This window comes from Sorex fumeus, unplaced genomic scaffold, assembly GCF_029834395.1.
Source record: "Sorex fumeus unplaced genomic scaffold, SorFum_2.1 ptg000130l, whole genome shotgun sequence".
In the NCBI taxonomy this organism is placed as follows: domain Eukaryota; kingdom Metazoa; phylum Chordata; class Mammalia; order Eulipotyphla; family Soricidae; genus Sorex; species Sorex fumeus.
In genome coordinates, this window is record NW_026606187.1 from 9,183,822 (window position 1) to 9,200,655 (window position 16,834).

At 49.7% G+C, this 16,834-nt stretch overlaps 1 protein-coding gene across 1 annotated transcript in view; it reads right to left on the reverse strand.

Moving 5' to 3' along the window:
• LOC130045935 (cytokine-dependent hematopoietic cell linker-like) overlaps positions 1–16,834 on the reverse strand; it is a 126,458-nt gene that overhangs the window by 75,722 nt on the left and 33,902 nt on the right. Inside the window, exon 3 of the mRNA XM_056138817.1 lies at positions 3,998–4,069. Coding sequence (XP_055994792.1) covers positions 3,998–4,069 — 72 coding nt within the window. The remainder of the gene's footprint in view (positions 1–3,997; positions 4,070–16,834) is intronic.

Below are 16,834 nucleotides of genomic sequence, written 5' to 3' on the forward strand. Positions count from 1 at the left end.
TAATGACCCAAAGGGGGAAGAGGGGAGAGACAGAGACAGAGAGAGACAGTGAGAGAGAGGGACGGAAGGAGGGAGAGAGGGAGGGAGAGAGACACACACAGAAACAGAGAGACAGAGAGAGAGTCTGCCATAGACATTGGCTGAGGGGAGGGTGTGCCTGGAGGGAAACTGGGGTCATTGGTGGTGGGAAATGTACACTGGTGCAAAGATGGGTGTTGGAACACTGTGTACTGAAACCTGACCACAATCAGCTTTGTAACTGCATCTAATGGTGACTCAATAAAAATAAAAAACAAACAAGCAAACCTCCAAATAATGTGTGTGTGTGTATCTGTGTCTCTCTCTCTCTGTGTGTGTGTGTGTGTGTGTGTGTGTGTGTGTGTGTGGGTAAGGGTGCTTTTCCCACAATGAGCAACTCTCTGCGCTGGCCATTGGACTCGGTTTTGAGTCTGTCTCCTGGGAGAGAGTCTAAGCCCCTTTCACAGGCCCAGGTTTACAAGACCGGCCCTTTCCCCTTCCTGTGTCACCTGCTTCAGATGGAAGGCCTGGGGCAGTGAGCGGGAGCCTCTGTCCTGACAGCTGGGGAGCCCTGTGCCTGGTGCCCAGTTGCCTCCCTTTGCCCACTGCCCCGACCCCTATGGTCTCCTTTTGTGAACACTTCCATGTGGCCCTGACCCAGATGCACTGCTCTACTGCCCCTTCCCTCTCTGCAGCAGGGCATACGGCCAAGGTTTCCCAGTGTCTCATCTGGTGTGGCCTGTCCCATGGGGCCAGACCCCAGGCAGGAACCCTCTTGGGACCTCAGCGGAACAAGCGAAATTCCAGCTATTCTGCTGCCCGGGTAATACCAGGGTTTAGAAATTTGGTGTGAGGGGCTGTGGGTGGGGGGACCTCTTTCTTGTTTTCCCAACTCAACACTGGTTTGAATGGGAAGGTGCAAGTCAGCTCATGACAGCGCCACCAAGGAGGGGAATGGCAAGTTCCCAGGAGTGTCTGGGCATGCCTGGACTCTGTACCCTCTGACCTCCGGAGAGTGGAGATGGCCTGAGCCTCCACCTTGCTTCCTGAGTGTCCCAGGATCCGCTGCTCACTCCCGCCTGGCCTTGTGTCCTCAGATCTGTCCCATGTTTTGCTGTTTCTCCTTCCCCTGAGACCAAGTGCCTAGTGGGCAAGGCTGTGTCCGCCCCTCTCCTCCTTGATTTCTCACTTCTAAGGTGAGAAGGGCACCATCCGCCGTGCCTTCTGTCCTCTTCTATGACCTTCTCCAGTTTCCCTCGCCACCCACTCCACTCGCTGGGACTTATTAGGAGGCGCTGAGTAAGTGCTGAAAGCTCGCTCTCCAATTAGGGCTTGAAGTCAAGGTTCCCAAACTTGAATAAGCCACAGAGTTCCTCAGGGACGCGCCAACCCCCAGGCTCAGCATTCGGGTTTCAGACTCCAGAGGGAGAGGCCTGAGAATCTGTATTTCTGGGATGCTTCCACCTGGTGTTGCGAGCTCAGGGCCCCATTCAAAGCACCCTGCTCCACGGCTTGGTTATTAGGAATGAAGATGTCCTTCCCTGGACAGTCATGCACACGGCCCTTCTGCATGGTGGACAGTCTTGCCTTCATCCTCCCAGAGACTCAAGAGTAAGATATACATGTCCCAAGTCCGTCTGGAAGAGGAGTGTGTTGGCGCCCTGCAGAACCCCGTGAGTCCTGGACTGGAAGCTCGATTCAGAATGCAAATGTAGCTGGGGCCCTGAGCACCACTCTAGCTGGGGTATAAACACCCCGTCTCTCTCAGGCATCCCTATAGCATCACTGAGCCCTTCAGTGCCAAGGCTCCTCGAAGTGTCTGGTGCATGGCAGGTGTCTGAGCTTGGCAGGACAATACTAATCAGTATGTTTCTGCATCTGTGCACACAAGGGAGAAGAGAAATGGGCCCTGGAGACCGAATCAGCCCAGGAAGCCCACACACTGCTCTCAGGCAGAAAGGCAAGGGCACCAAGGGAACGCTGTGGTTCTTCCTGTCTCTCCCCCATCTCTCTCTTTCCTCAGTAATTCCTTCACAAGCACTTGCTGTAATGTGTGGGGGACGTCACACCATCATTTGGTCCTGTGGACACTGCCAAATGGTCACCAGGCTTACACTTGATGCGCAGGGCCAAGCTTGGGGCCCCATGTCTGCAAAGTGGCTAGCTGCTCCACGCTGGACCATCTCTGGGCCAGGAGCCTGATGTTTCTTGGACGGTCTCGAGGGATTTGATTTGGGTGGGGCCCCAGCATTCGGCTTCTTATTTCTCTCACGCTTCCTGAGGTCTGGTCATGCCCAAGTTTGGTGGTGGTTGAAAGCAGACAGTTCTTGGTGGGAGAATCAGTGGCTTTGTCTCCGGGGGGATGGTGATGGTGAGGTAGCCCCTTGGTGTTGCTCTTTATAGCTATGTCTGCTGCTATTGCCTCAGCCTGGGAAGCTCTGCAGGCCGGAGGCTGTTTAACCTCTTCATTCATCCCAAATCCTTCTCTCTCACACGGAGCGCGGTCCTAAGCCCTGTGTCCTCTAACCCTGTCTGTTGGCGGCACCTTCCTGACATTCCCCCTGATCACACACAGGCAGATCACTGATTTGTGTGGAAAATGAATAATCCATTCAATAGTTACTAAGGGAAGATAGTAGGCCCAGAGATGCAGTTTTCAGACATTTTTATTTGATTTATATGTTTCAAATATTAACATATTCACATACTACTTTCATTATAAAATATGCAGTAATAGAGATTTGTATGTATATGGGATTAAAAAATTTGGATTTATAAATGGTTCAAAACAGGTGGCAGAAATATCGTCTGTTGCTCTTTTTAATTTATCTTGAGCATGCTATGACACATCCCGAAGTAATTTGCTTTGGAAAAAAATCACGCACGTTCTCTCTCTTCTTTTCAAAATGTAACTGTAAGTATTACTTTGATGTATGTAATTGCTTCAGCCATCTCCACTGGAAGGAAATCCCACAACCCTTCCATCTCCGATCTCTTGCTATTGTCAAGAAATAAGAAAAATGGCCTGAAAATGCATTATTCAGATGTATTTAATGTAAACATTAAAGAGGTCTGAGAAAAGACACAAATTTTCTTTTGCTTTCATGTGGGCTTGAAAATATTTCAAGTATTTTGCTTTACAGGCATTCATTCACTCTGTTTAGGAAAAATATGTCTTCGAACAAATCTTCAGAGTCTGGAAATGCCTCGAGTGCCAGCTGAGTGGGTATGTGCCAACGTTTGGAAGCCCAGTTGTGTTAAACTTGACTACAGGTCTGCTGGCTGCTGAGGCTGCCGGGTTGGGCCTTCTGGTGGGATGCAGGGGCCACTCAGTCCCTCTGGGCCTGGGATTTGGCCACAACCAGCTGGACTGCTTTCGGGACCAGGTTTTCATTCCTCTTAGAATCAAGATAGCTCTGCTTTGAGCATCCCAGAGTGGCTTGGAGGCACGACTCTGAACTTTTCCCTTGGCTGTGCAAGAGGTTGGATTGCTTGGGAGATGCTTTTCTGGGTTGAGGTTCGGAGGCAAAACACCACCCGGGCTCAAGTCTTTGTCTAGTCTCCTTGCTGGGTAGACCCTGGTGCCCCCAGGCCTGATCCTCAGGGCCTGCCACCAGGCCCAGCTACTGGCAGACACTTGTCCCTTGGGCACTACCTTCCCGATGACTGAGAGAACTGGTGGTGGCAGTAGCCACCCGGGGCTTTGCCAGTGCCCCCTCATCACACACACCTGAGGGTTCAATCCACTCAATCTCTTTTCCTTCTGAACTTGGGGCTCTGTGTGACAGCTAAAAGAGCCCCCAGCAGTGCGATTCAACACTGCACATGTGCGTATGTGCATATACATGCTCTCATTGATGCGTGTTTGTCTGTGTATGTGTGTGTGTGTGTGTGTGTGAGAGAGAGAGAGAGAGAGAGCTGATGTGCCATAGGAGGAAACATTTTGCTCCTCTCCGAATAAACAAGCAAATATTCTGACCTATTTTTTGGCAGACTGAAGTTCTGGAATTTCAAATCACTGGATCCTTCTTTTGTTGTCCTTCTATTGCCCCTGGGGATAAAAGAAAATAGATTATAGTCAGGAAATAGCAAGAAGCTAGGGGAAAAATTAATTAAGTGCATTCATTCATAGAAACAACCGCTCAGTCAGATTTAAGTAATTAATGTCTCACACATAATTCTAAATCTCTCTTTGCATTTCCATTGGGGTTAAAAAAATCTTTTTAGAGTAACTCAATTCATTTTTTAAAATGTCAGCTTTATTTCACAGGGACGGGTATATGGGGATGGTAGGGAGAGTCAGGCTCGGGTGAGGCTCAGGCTATTCTCCCCTACCGGCAGGATTACCCCAGCACGTGCATGCTTTGACCTCTATTTCCCTTGACTTCATCCTTCCACCACATGCAGGAGAGTGACTGTGAGCTAGGGAACGTTCCAGATGCTTCCTAGGGACACTGAACTGGATCTCCAAGGAACCAACATTACCCAGCCTAGGAGACGAGAGGGTCTCACAATTGGAGCTCAAGATTTAGGGAGCGATCTAGTGTTTCTAGGAAGAGTGATTTAAATGGAGACTCCATTTAAATGGGGAACCATGTCTCTTACTCATTTACAAGTCTTGGGGAGCAAATAATTCTTTTAGGATGCAGGAATTAGGTGGCCTTTCTGTCCTCTGCCAATGCCCCCATGTGAGCTCCGGGGGCTGCAGTGGCTCCCGGGTTCTCCCACCTCAGTGTCCTCAGCGTTTCTCACTGGGCCATTGGGCTTTAGACTTGCTCTTCCGCCTACCCTCAGGACTGGTTCTTCTCTCTCAAAAGTACGTGAGTTCTGCATGGAGGCCTGTTTTCTCAGTATCCTTCTGCTGTCCTATTTCATTTCCTGTCCTGGCTTTGCACCCACCTGGCTTGAGGGACGCCCCCTCTGTGGTCCTGCCTTGGACCGCTGGGGTGAGTTCATGTCCCTGCACTAGGGACCCAGAAAGGGGCTGGAGCGATAGCACAGCGGGTAGGGTGTTTGCCTTGCACCCGGCCAACCCGGGTTCGATTCCCAGCATCCCATATGATCCCCTGAGCACCGCCAGGAGTAACTCCTGAGTGCAGAGCCAGGAGTTACCCCTGTGTATCACCAGGTGTGACCTAAAAAAAAAAAAGCTAAATAAATAAACTGCAATTTTTTTTAAAAGGACCCAGAAAGTGCCCAGTGATGCCTCAGACAGATGTCACTGGGATGGCTAGCATGCTGCACTAGGTTTTTCTCATGGTGCACATTGGCCATCTGAAAAGATGGTGGCGTGAGTGCACGGCGGAGTTTGCCTTTGAGGTCATTTCACTATCATCTCACTTACTCTCAGCGCTTCTTTGTCCAAAGTCAAGAGTTCCATGCTGGCTTCTAAGTCCCTGACGGGAACATCCACCTTCTTGGGGCCTTTCTCGTGGTTCCTGCTCCCGCCCATAGGCCTGTCACCTGGGAGGGCTTGGCTCCAGCACTTCCTTCCTTCCCTGCCTCACCCCCACCTCGAGAGTCTTACAGCACCAGGTTTCCCATCCACAGGGCTGCTCCTGGGTCTCCTCAGCTCTCAGAAGCCACGCGCAGCATGGACACTGCTCTGCAGTGCTCAGGGATCTCTGTGCAGTGCTCAGGGGTCTCTGTGCGGTGCTCAGGGGTCTCTTGTGCAGTGCTCAGGGGCCTCTATGTACAGTGCTCAGGGGTCTGTGTGCAGTGCTCACGGCTGTCTGTGTGCTGTGCTCAGGGGTCTGTGTGCAGTGCTCAGGGGTCTCTGTGCAGTGCTCAGGGGTCTCTGTGCGGTGCTCAGGGGTCTCTTGTGCAGTGCTCAGGGGCCTCTATGTACAGCGCTCAGGGGTCTGTGTGCAGTGCTCACGGCTGTCTGTGTGCAGTGCTCAGGGGTCTCTGTGCAGTGCTCAAGGCCTCCAAGGGGTCTGTGTGCAGGATCCTCTGGCGTCAGTCCCTCACTGTTTTCCTGCCCTCGCCCTGCTCCTGACGCTCCTTTGCCGGGAGTAAGTGAAGCTGCCCGTTGCATCGCTCTCCTCGCCCTTTCTCCCAGGGCCTGGCTGCTGGCTCGTCATTCCACGGACACTTGGCCAGCTCCGCACACAGCACCAGCTGCACTCAGTTGTCCAGTGTTTCCCACAGGCAGTCTCTGAAGCTATGCTAGGCCCTTGTCTCTCCCAGCACTTCCTGCACCTTACCCTCAGTCTCCCGGGCTCTGACTCTGGGCTTCCCTTCCGCTTGCCTGCCCAGCCCCTTCCATGGCCTCCAGCAGGGCAGAGCAGGCCACGGCACTCCCCGCTCTCATCCCTTCGCTCAAGCCAGTCTTTCTGCTCAAACCCCACAGAGAAACAGTCTCAGTCCAGACTGCAAGTCCAGGCCATGGCTGGCTGCTTCCTGCAATCACTAGATGCAGGAGGGAGGAGGACCTCTGTAGGAACTGCCTCTCACTCCTTCCCTCAACTCCCTTGAGGAACAGCACCCTGGGCCTTGGAACCCGTGGAAGGAGGATGGCACAGACGCTTCAGGGTCCCCTGGAGTCCGGCATCCAGACACAATTCTCAGCATCAGCTCAGGCCTGGCCTGCCACCACGCCTTCTCCGCTGCAGGCGTCGTCACTCACTTGAACCGGGTGTTCACGAGAATTCCTTCTCTCTTCCACGTCCTGCACCCTTTCTTTTCTCTTAGTCTCTGGGACCTTTTCTTTTAAATCCCTGAGCATATTTCCCTGTTTTACGGTTGACCAATTCTTCTCTGATTTTTGATTCTGTTTCCTCGGTTTGTTGGCATGGTCCCAGCAGGCCTGGGGCCCGCTGCCATCCTGGCGTCTTCAAATTCAACACTTGGCTTTTTTCCCCCTCCTATTACATCTCCTGCATCTCGTCTCCTCCCTCTCGGCCTCCTGCTACCTCTCTGATCTTGACCTCCTCCCAGTTTTCTGCTCCCCTAACAGACGTCTTCTTTCTCAGTAACCGTCGTGTGTGTGTGTGGGGGGGGAGGGTTGCAGATGCCCCTGTTCCTCTGTGAAGCTGTTTCCTGGGGTGGGCACAGCCCTGTCCTCAGCCATGTCACTCCCATCCCAACCTTGAAGACACTTGAATCCTCCTCTCTGCGCTGACAGGTGTTCACTGGCTCTGCTCTGCCACAGGAACCACCTCCTCATGCAACTCTTGACAGACCAGGGTCAGAATCAAGGAGTAGAACCTGGTGCCCTCAAGTGAATATTTATTGAGCAATTGCTATGATGAGGCTTGGGGGTGCAAGACGCCCAACTGCATGACCCAGAAGATCACAGCCCGAGAAGTGAGTGCCGAGCTTATCTCTCCTCTTTCTCTGCCACTTCTTATCTCATTTTACTCCCAATTTGAAATAATCTTTTTTGGGAGGGGTCACATCTTGTGGTTTGCAGGGGCTACTCCTGCCTCTCTGTCCAGGGCAGCTCTTGGTGGTACCTTGAGGGGATATGCAATGATGAGAGCTGAAATGGGGTGCCCCCACTGAAGGCAAACACCTTAGCCCTTGTGCTCTGTCTCTGGAGCCTCTACTCTGCATTCAGGGTCAACTAGGATGTGGTGGCTGCTGGTGCAGACGGGAAATATGGACCCTTTCCTTGAGCGTTCGACCCCACAGGGGGGCTGAGAATGTGGGTTCCTGGAACGAGAGAGAGAACCTGCTCCACTGGTTAATGTTGCATGAGGGATTCCTGGAGCCAGAGGGTGGCTTCATCTGCCAGGGTCAGTCAGTGCCATTGACCGAGCCGTTTCCAGCACAACTTCTGTGTGTCTCTTAGGGACATTTTCTCTCTCTCTCTCTCTCTCTTCTTTCTTTCTTTCTTTCTCTCTATCTTTCTCTCTTTCTTTTGTTCTTCCTCTTTCTTTTCTCTCTTTCTTTTGTTATTTCTTTCCCTCCCTCCCTCCCTCCCTCCCTTCCTTCCTTTCTTCCTTCCTTCCTTCCTTCCTTCCTTCCTTCCTTCCTTCCTTCCTTTCTCTTTCTTTTCTCTTTCTCTTTCTTTCTTTCTTTCTTTCTTTCTTTCTTTCTTTCTTTCTTTCTTTCTTTCATCTTTCTTTTGTGTTTGTTTCATTTATGCTTTGGTCCACACCTGTGATGCTCAGGGCTTACTCCTGGCTCTACCCTCAGGATCACTCCTTATGGCCTTGGGATACCATATGAGGACCTGGAGATCGAGCTGAGTTGACTGCATGCCAGGCAGGAGCCCTTCCCACTGTACTATTGCTCGGCCCCTTCTTTCCTTTGCTTTTTAATTTTCTTGAGCGGAGAAGATATGACAAAAGGAAGAACATCTAAGCCAAACCCTTCTTTCTGGATTCATTTTTGTTTAACTTTCAGTTCAGCAAAAGGGAACATGTAGGCCAAGTCAAGGCGGAGCCTGACAGCTCGCATTTCTGTGACGCTTCCATAGAGCTTCCATGGAGCTTCCTGCAGACTGTCCACGTGGTAATGCACAGACTGTGGACACTGTACATGACTGTACAGGCCTGCAGAGGCACCTTTGGGAGGAGTCACTGGGAGACAGTCACGCCTGGAAGATCTGGCGTGTGTGACAGAATCATGCCAAGGAAGCAGCATGCAACTTTCTAAAAACCGTCACAAGGAAAGTTTGCCTTGTGGTTATTCCCCCTGGGTTATTCCTGCTGACATGGAAGCAGGGAGAGACCTTTTAGGGTGCAACAGGAGCTGGGGTTGGAGTGTGGGAACACACAGCTGGGGAGAGGTGGGCTGAAGTGGGGGGGGTCTCCTGTCTCTGAACAATAACTGTGACTTGAGGGCATCTCCCAGTGTACATCTCCAAGGTCCACCTACAAAATCAGTCACTTTTTAACATCGTTTTCCCTGGAAACCAACAAAAGAACCAATTCTCCTCCGTTTCCCCTTACCCCTGTTTATCTAAAGACTCCGCATTGTTTATAATGGTCAGTGAGAAGTTCTCTGTCCTTAGGTGGCACAGACCAAGAGGGGCTGAAGATTCCAGGTGCCCCCTCCAACAGCTGGAGAATTCAAGGACAACTTGTACCCGTGTCCCTGATTCCTCCTCAGCTCAGCCCCATGGGCGTTTGAACCCAGCTCCTCATTCCTCCAGTTATAAAGTCAGGATTCAGAATAGTTGAGCCCCAAAGTTCTTCTGACTCAAACTTGAGTGGTTTTCAGGATTATATTTCCTCCCCAGCAGCTATCTGGGGGAGATATCTGCATATTCTGGGGTCACCTGGCTAGTTTAGGGGTTTTGTTTTGCGTCTAGACATGTCAGGTTCTTAGTGACTCAGATCATGAAAAAAGTTAGAAATAAACCAGAGGCTCTGAGTGTGATGCTCACCTCCCAGAAATCAGAGTTGAACCTCTTCTTTCCTGTGCTCTGCAGCTACTGCTAACATCTTGTGGCCCTTAGGACCCCCTTGCTGACTCCCGTGAGGCGCCCATTTCTTCCTTTCCAGAAGGCAGAACACCAGGACACACCAGGGTTTGGGGACCAACCAAGTGACCCTGTATGGATCTCTGCTCTGGCAGACATGCAAGAGCCATGTCTGGTGGGTTGCTCTGCATCACTGCTCCCCTCGGCTCCAGCTCGGGAACAAATTATGCTTCTAGAACTGTCCCTGCAGGTAAGTGAGCATCCATAGGTCCTGACACTGCAGTTCAGCTGGACAATCCCCCGTGATCTCCAAAGACACTCACTGGAGCCTCCTCACGCTAAATTAGATTTCAGTGGAGTCATCACATGTTGGGGAAAACACCTCATATTTTGTCAACTCTGTGTTCTCATGCTGGCTGGGATCCTGGAGCTGCAGCCAGTGAAGGGAGACAGATGGTCTCTCTGGGTACAGTGGCGTGGTGGAGTGGCCTTTCGTGGAAAAGCAATGGCATACTATCAGCTCCCTCCCTGCTCAGGCTTCTTGGCTCCTCTCCAGAGCATCAGACCTCACTCATGGTTATAGAGTGAGGTCCATTTTTGCTGGAGACACAGCACATGGGGTGGGCTGGAGGGTAACAGGAAAAGAAAGGGCGAAGGAATAAAAAAACAGAAGAAAGGATTTTAGCATTGTAAATGGAGTGAAATCTACCTCTCATCCTCAAAAAATCAAAAATCAAACCGCACACAGACAGAAAGGTGTGTAACACCAACAGTTTCCCTTATGACCTCAACAGTCACCACAAAGCCAGTCACCCCGAGAGCCTGCAGTTCTTCCTACCCATTATGCAGTTGAATAAGCTGAGGCCAAGGGAGCAGAAGACCCTTCCCTATCCTAAGAAGGGGGCGGAACCTTGGCCAAACCTGCTGGCCAAACCTATGCCTCTTGGGTTCAGAGTCCAGGATTGTCTCTTGTCACTTAAGGGCCTCTAATAGAGTCTCTCAGTGGGACCCTGGCTGAGTCCTGGTTTTCTTTTTACATAAGAATGTGACTGCTGGGGTTGGAGTGATGGTCCAGTGGGTAGGATGTTTCCCTTGCACAGGGTTGACTCCAGTTCGATTTCCCCGAGCACCGCCAGGAATAATTCCTGAGTGCAAAGCCAGGAGTAACTCCTGTGCATGTGCGTTATTGCGGAGTATGACTCAAAAAGAAAAAAAAAAGACTTTCAGTGAGGGAGCCCAGATGCTCCTCTTGGGTCTTGGCTTCACTGCCATGTGGTGCACTTTGCCTGCATGTCCCGAGGAAGGGAAGAGAGCAGAGTGTGTTCTCTCCGTCCCCACCAGCCTCCTTGTCTCAGAACTTAGAGCTCACACTGCTCACTGTGAAGCTGGGAGTCTTCAAGCTGCAAAGGAAAACTCAGGCTACAGAATCGGGTGGTCTCCAGAGCTCCCTGCATGGAACAACTTAAGGGGACCTTGCCAGGAGGAGTAGGTGCTTCTGCAGAGGACTGAGGGTTGGATCCATGTTGGTGTGGACACACTGGTGTTGGGAAGCTGCCTCATTCGGACACTGACTTAACTGTTCAAGAAGGCCATTACTCATGCCAGGAGCTGCTCAGCGGGGCTCTCTCAGACTGTGCAGGGCGTTCCTTCCACTTCCCCAACCCAGACACCACCCAAAGTGCTTGTATCTCATCCCTGCGGACTCCAGAGTTTCTGCACTTCTTTGCCTCACCCGGTCAATGCTCCGCATCTTCCAAGAATGGCTCTAGTCCTGCCTCCTGGTGCATCTACAGTCTACTGGTGCCCCTGCTGCTTCTCGTCACTTCTCTAGACTATTTTCCTGACTGGGCCCTAACTACCCATGGACTGACCCTCTACCCCTTGATATGAAGCAGAACCTCCCTTTGGAGAGAGCAGCAGAGGAGCAATGCATCTGGAGAGGGGAGGTTCTTGAGTGTGTGTCTCTCTCTCACCAGGCTTCTCATTCTTATCCCAAGGTTCTCCTGGCAGGTAGAATTTCAAGTCATAGAATGCACCTCCATAGGAAGATGCTACATCCCCTTGGGGAGGGGTCTTCCCAGTTTTGAGGATCCTTGGAGCCACGGGAATAATCTTTGCTGGTGTGGCTGCCATACTGGCATGCCCTTGAGACAGAAGGGGTGCTTCCCCCTCAGGAGCTTGCCTCTTGGAAGTTCCTTGCGTAGGCACTGACTCCTTCATGCCCTCACACCACGCTTTACATCATAGCTGTCCCTGCTGGGAGCCAGAGGAAGAGAGGTGATGGGGAGTAGCTGGCCTCCTCTCCCATCATTGATGAGGAACTCCCCAAGTCCACCTCCTCTAGGGAGCTCTGAGAAGCCCATGAAAATAGTGTCTGTAGACAGTTGGCCATGCAGCCCTGCACCCTGGGGTTGCCGGAGACCCATGACCAGCAGGAAGAAGCTGTACCTGTTGGAAAGTCTAAGATGCCCGCGAGAGAAGGAGCCCTGTTGGTGGACAGTTGAACCTTCCCATATCCTTCCTCAAGTCCACAGCCCTCAAAAGCCTTGTCCTGACCCTAATCAGGCTGTCACCCCCATGGGACTTCACACATAACCCCTGCACTTCAGCACAAACCTCTAGACTTTGTCTGGGAAAAGAATGTTGGCCCCTTTTAATTTTCTGTTGCCCAAAAGCCAAGGAACCTGGGGTCAGCAGAGTTTCTAAAGCCAGCCACATTCACATAAGAACCACAAGTTAACCACAGGAATCCCCAGTTCCCGAGTTCATTCATTTGTGGAGCCCCGAAACCAGTGTCAGCAGCCCAGCTATTATTATGCCCTTCCAGGAAGATGTTCAAGACAGAATCCTGAGAAAAGGGAGATATTTTTGTTAGAAAGTACACTTTCCACAATGGTTTGGCTTAAGGCTTTTCAGCAACTCGCCCTGTGTGCAAATTTCTGCAAATTTCTTGGCCTCCATTATCATGCCAAGATTGAAAGCTGAGACTCCAGGTAAGAGAGGAACAAGGGTAACAGATCTTGCCCAGATTTGACAGCAGGTTGGTTGGCACGGAGCCCTGGTCCCCAGATGTTTTGAGAGGGGGTGAACTGTCCTGCGGTCTTACAATTAGCTCTTTCATCTGGGCTAAATGGCACTTGGTCTTTGCAATCCATGTTATTAAATCAAGTGGTTAAGGGACTAATAACTGCTTAGAGTCTTGGGGAGAAAGTTATGCTTGGAAATCCAAGTAATAATTTCTAGGGCATTGAAAAACTTCAAGGAATGGAAGACCCACCCGTATCTTTGGGTGCTGCCCCTTTTTGTGGCAGCTGGCACACAGGTTGTTAGGGACATGCCCATCCTGGAACCCAGGCCAAGAGCAAGCACTTTTACCCACCTTACAGATGGAGGAGGAGAAGAATGGAAGCACCAGATTAAGCAACATGGATTAGACTCAGGGTGTTGCTGGCAGATCTTAAATTCTATTTTCTCTCCAGAATTTCATGTCACCTAGCTCATGCCTGGATTCCCTTGTGAATTTGCCATCAAAACCTCAGTTATAGTATGGTGCTGGGAACTATAGCACATAAAATCTATGCTCTGAAATCAATCTATTTTTTGACCAGGATTTTGACCTTTTCCTTCTATTATTTTTTTTTAATCTAGGCACCATGTCTTCTAATACTATTGATATTTACACTTGGGGAATATGGTGTTGATGTGTCAAACCCACCACCAGCAAATCAGCATGTCCCAGCCTCTCTCTAGATCATTCTCATGGCCTGTCCCTTTATCAGCTCAGTTCTTAAAATGGTCTTTTAGCTGATATGGTTATAGTAGAGATGGTTTTAATGGTTTTGTTGTACAAGATTATCAGACCTTTACCACCACCAAAGTGAACACCACCAAAGTGATCACTAATTTTAAGTCTACAGATCAATGATTTTTATTACATAGTTTTACATATATACTATATGTAGTATGTACATATACCACATACACGATGTACTATATATGCATGGCATATGTAATAAATGTATACTATTTATACATCATATATGCTATATGCATTTACATAACACACATATACCATATATAGTATAAACATGCACTATATTCCCACATGGGCCTCAGGGATATTGCATGTGGATCACAGTGAAAATCATTCAAATGGGAGGTCATGGCATGAGACAAGGGAGCCAGATAGTAGGGAAGAGAGACACAGGAAGGAAGCAGGTTGAAAGGGGGCCTGGGTAAAGTAAGGATGGGGACCACTGCTCTAGACTTTACAGTTTTCTCATTCCAGAGAATGGGTCCTCCTTCCCCCAGGAACTGTATGATTGGTTTAATGAACTCGTGACATAACACATCCATCTTTGGGGCTCTCTTGAGAGATATCTGAATTGGAGAGGGTGAAAAGAACATTTGATTCTTCATCCAGAGTGTGCAGAAACAGAGATCCAGCTGCCTTCTAGCATGTTCCCTTGATAAAGCTTTGCTCATTTCTTCTCTCATCAGATATCTTTGAGCACCTTGTCAAGGCCTCTGACACTCCATAGCGGTCAGAGTAGGTGGCCTTCTGATGCTCAGGATCAGCCCCTTGTCAGCTAAGCTTGTGGGTTTAGGGGAGGTCAGTACCCATCCCTAGGACAGGGGTTCATCAGCCATAAATCCAGTGTCAAGCTAATATTCACTGACACTTGAAAGAACTAAGCTGGTACTTTATTTTTGGCACTAGCATTTTTCAGTGTCAGGTACAAAGTTTTAAGAATATTTTAAGAATAGTATCATGATACTTAAGAGTGGGCAAGAGACCTGGCCCTATCCCCCCTAAATAATTTGCCAGTGAAATCACCTAATTTATTTTCCTGTAGAAGGAAATGGGCCTACGGAGGGGCAGGGTCCCGCCACCCTCTGATACTCTTTGGCTGTTTCAGCCAGTCTCCCCGTTCTGTCTCACTCACCAAGGGTGGGATTCTGGGCTGTCTTTCTTGGTAATTTCCAAGAAGAATGAATTGCAGTAGATTTACTGGGCAGTAGAATAATAACCGTCATAATATTGTGAATGTGAATGAGTCTTTCATCCCCGAAGCCTCGGGCAGACCCAATACTCAGCAGAGTTATGCTCCAAGTTGCCTTTGACATAAAGATCTCCTGTGTGCGGGGCTGTAAAACCACTGAAGTATTTTAAGAGGCCAATCGAACTGGCCCCAGGGGAGGCTCCAGAGGGTTAGAGGATTGCTCTCAGAGTGAAACATTAACTAGCGTAATTGAAAGCAGAGCGTGGTCCCCCACCACACCGAGGGAGACGTCCCGAGCAGGAGCGGGCACAGCAAGCAGGGACCTCCATCAGGTGGACTGGATGGCTCATGCTCACTTTCCTTGATGCCACCCGAAACTTGGCTCCTTAGAATCTTGCCTCTCCTTCACTGCTTCCCTTCCACCCAGTGAAACTACTTAGGAACGTAGGAAATGAAGAGCCTTGCATTTATTGTGGTTGAAGGTGTGTGTGTATGTGTGTGTGTCTGTGTCTGTGTGTGTGTCTGTGTGTGTGTCTGTGTCTGTGTGTGTGTGAGAGACAGACAGACAGAGACAGAGATAGTCAGAGACAGAGAGAAAAAGAGTAACGACGATAAAGAGATACAGAGAAGCAGGAGAGACAGAGACTGTGATGCAGCAAGTGAAGATTTTCCTTGATTGGTGACCCTTCCCAGTTCCATGGTGTATCTGAGGCCTGTGTGGTGGAGGGGCCAGGGTTTGCGTCTGGGTTGAGAGTATCACCTAGTGAGCCCAGGGTTCACATCTGGGTTGAAAGCATCACCTTGCAGGCCCAGAGTTCGCTACTGGGTTGAGAGCATCACCTTGCAAGCCCACTCTTGTGACGTGCTCTGAATGGGGCCTGTTCATTTCCACTGCTTATTTGACAGGACTGTTAGAGCACGGTGTGCCCCTGGGAGAGGATTGTCACAGAACGACGTGCACACGTGATGACTGTCACACAAAGGTCACGTGTGGATGGGTAACACAGAAGATGCCCATTTCAGCAGCCTGGAGCAGTGACTGAGCCCGAGAGGCCGTAAGATTGTGGAGGCCTGAGATGGACGCGTCCCTCAGCAGCTCCCCCCTTTGCATGTCCCTCAGCAGCTCCCCCCTTTGCATTCCTGTTGGCCTGGCTTCCAGGAAGACGGAGGTGACATCAGTGGTCTCTGCTAAAAAGTCTCTGTAGAGCTTCTCCCCTAGATGCACAAAACCAGGCTCAGGAAGAAGCCCATGACTCACTGTTGCCATCCTTTCTGAAGTGTTTACTTATTTATTTATTGGTGAAATATCATAGTTTTTTAAAGATGAAGCTTATTTCATCTTTAAAAGAGGTGAGGGAGGGAAAAGTACAGATTCAAGAAACAACACAGGCTTTTCCAGAGCATAAATAGGCGATCAAAGAAACATAGAGAAAAGCAACCCTGATATGTTTTTTCAAGGCAGAGCATGGGCTGGAAGAGCAAGTCCCTTCTGAAATATTTGTCAAAACATTTTTGTTGTAGTCATTGTTTTGTTTTTGTGTAACACCCAGAGTTGCTCACCCTGCTTACTCCTGGCTCTACTCTCAGGAATCGCTCCTGGCAGTGCTCGGGGGACCATCAGAGATGATGGAGATCAAGCCTGGGTTGACTGTGTGCAGGGCAAACACATGACTCAGTGGACTATCACTCTGGTCCCATAAGTTATTTAATAAAAAATTTGGAAATGGGTAAAGCCCTATACTCGTCTCTGATGATTCTGGCTAACCCCAGGCAGACACGCATTTTAATTAATTAATTAATTAATTGAATCACTGTGAGATATAGTTACAAAGCTTTCATGTTTCAGTTTAAGTCATACAATGATTGAACACTCATCCCTCCACCAGTGCACATTTTCCACCACCAATATCCCCATAAACCCCCCAACCCCCAGTCCATCCCAACCCTCCCCCTGCTTCCATGGAAGACAATTTCCCTCTTACTCTCTCTCTACTTTTTTGCATTATGATTTGCAATACAGATACTGAGAGGCTATGATGTTTGGTCCTTTATCTACTTCTAGCACACATCTCCCATCTCAAACAATCCCTTCAACCATCACTGACTTAGCGATCCCTTCTCTATCCCAGTTGCCCCCCCCCCCCCCCCCCAGCCCATGAGGCAGACTTCAGACATGCATTTAAGGGTGGAGGCATGTGACTTCACAGGGCAAGAACCTGAAAGGCTGCAAGTAAGTACCTGACACCCAGGACTTAAGTCTCTGCATCCTCTGGGGATCAGGACATTTTCTCTGAAATACCCTCATCCCACCCTACCTCTCACCACCCAATCTCATGGACACTGAAAAAATATTGATCTGAGTTGAATCAGATTTTTGCCTGATTCATTTTGCCCTGGAACCTGCTGGTTTCCTTTCAAAAAGCTTTCCTTTCATTAGTGT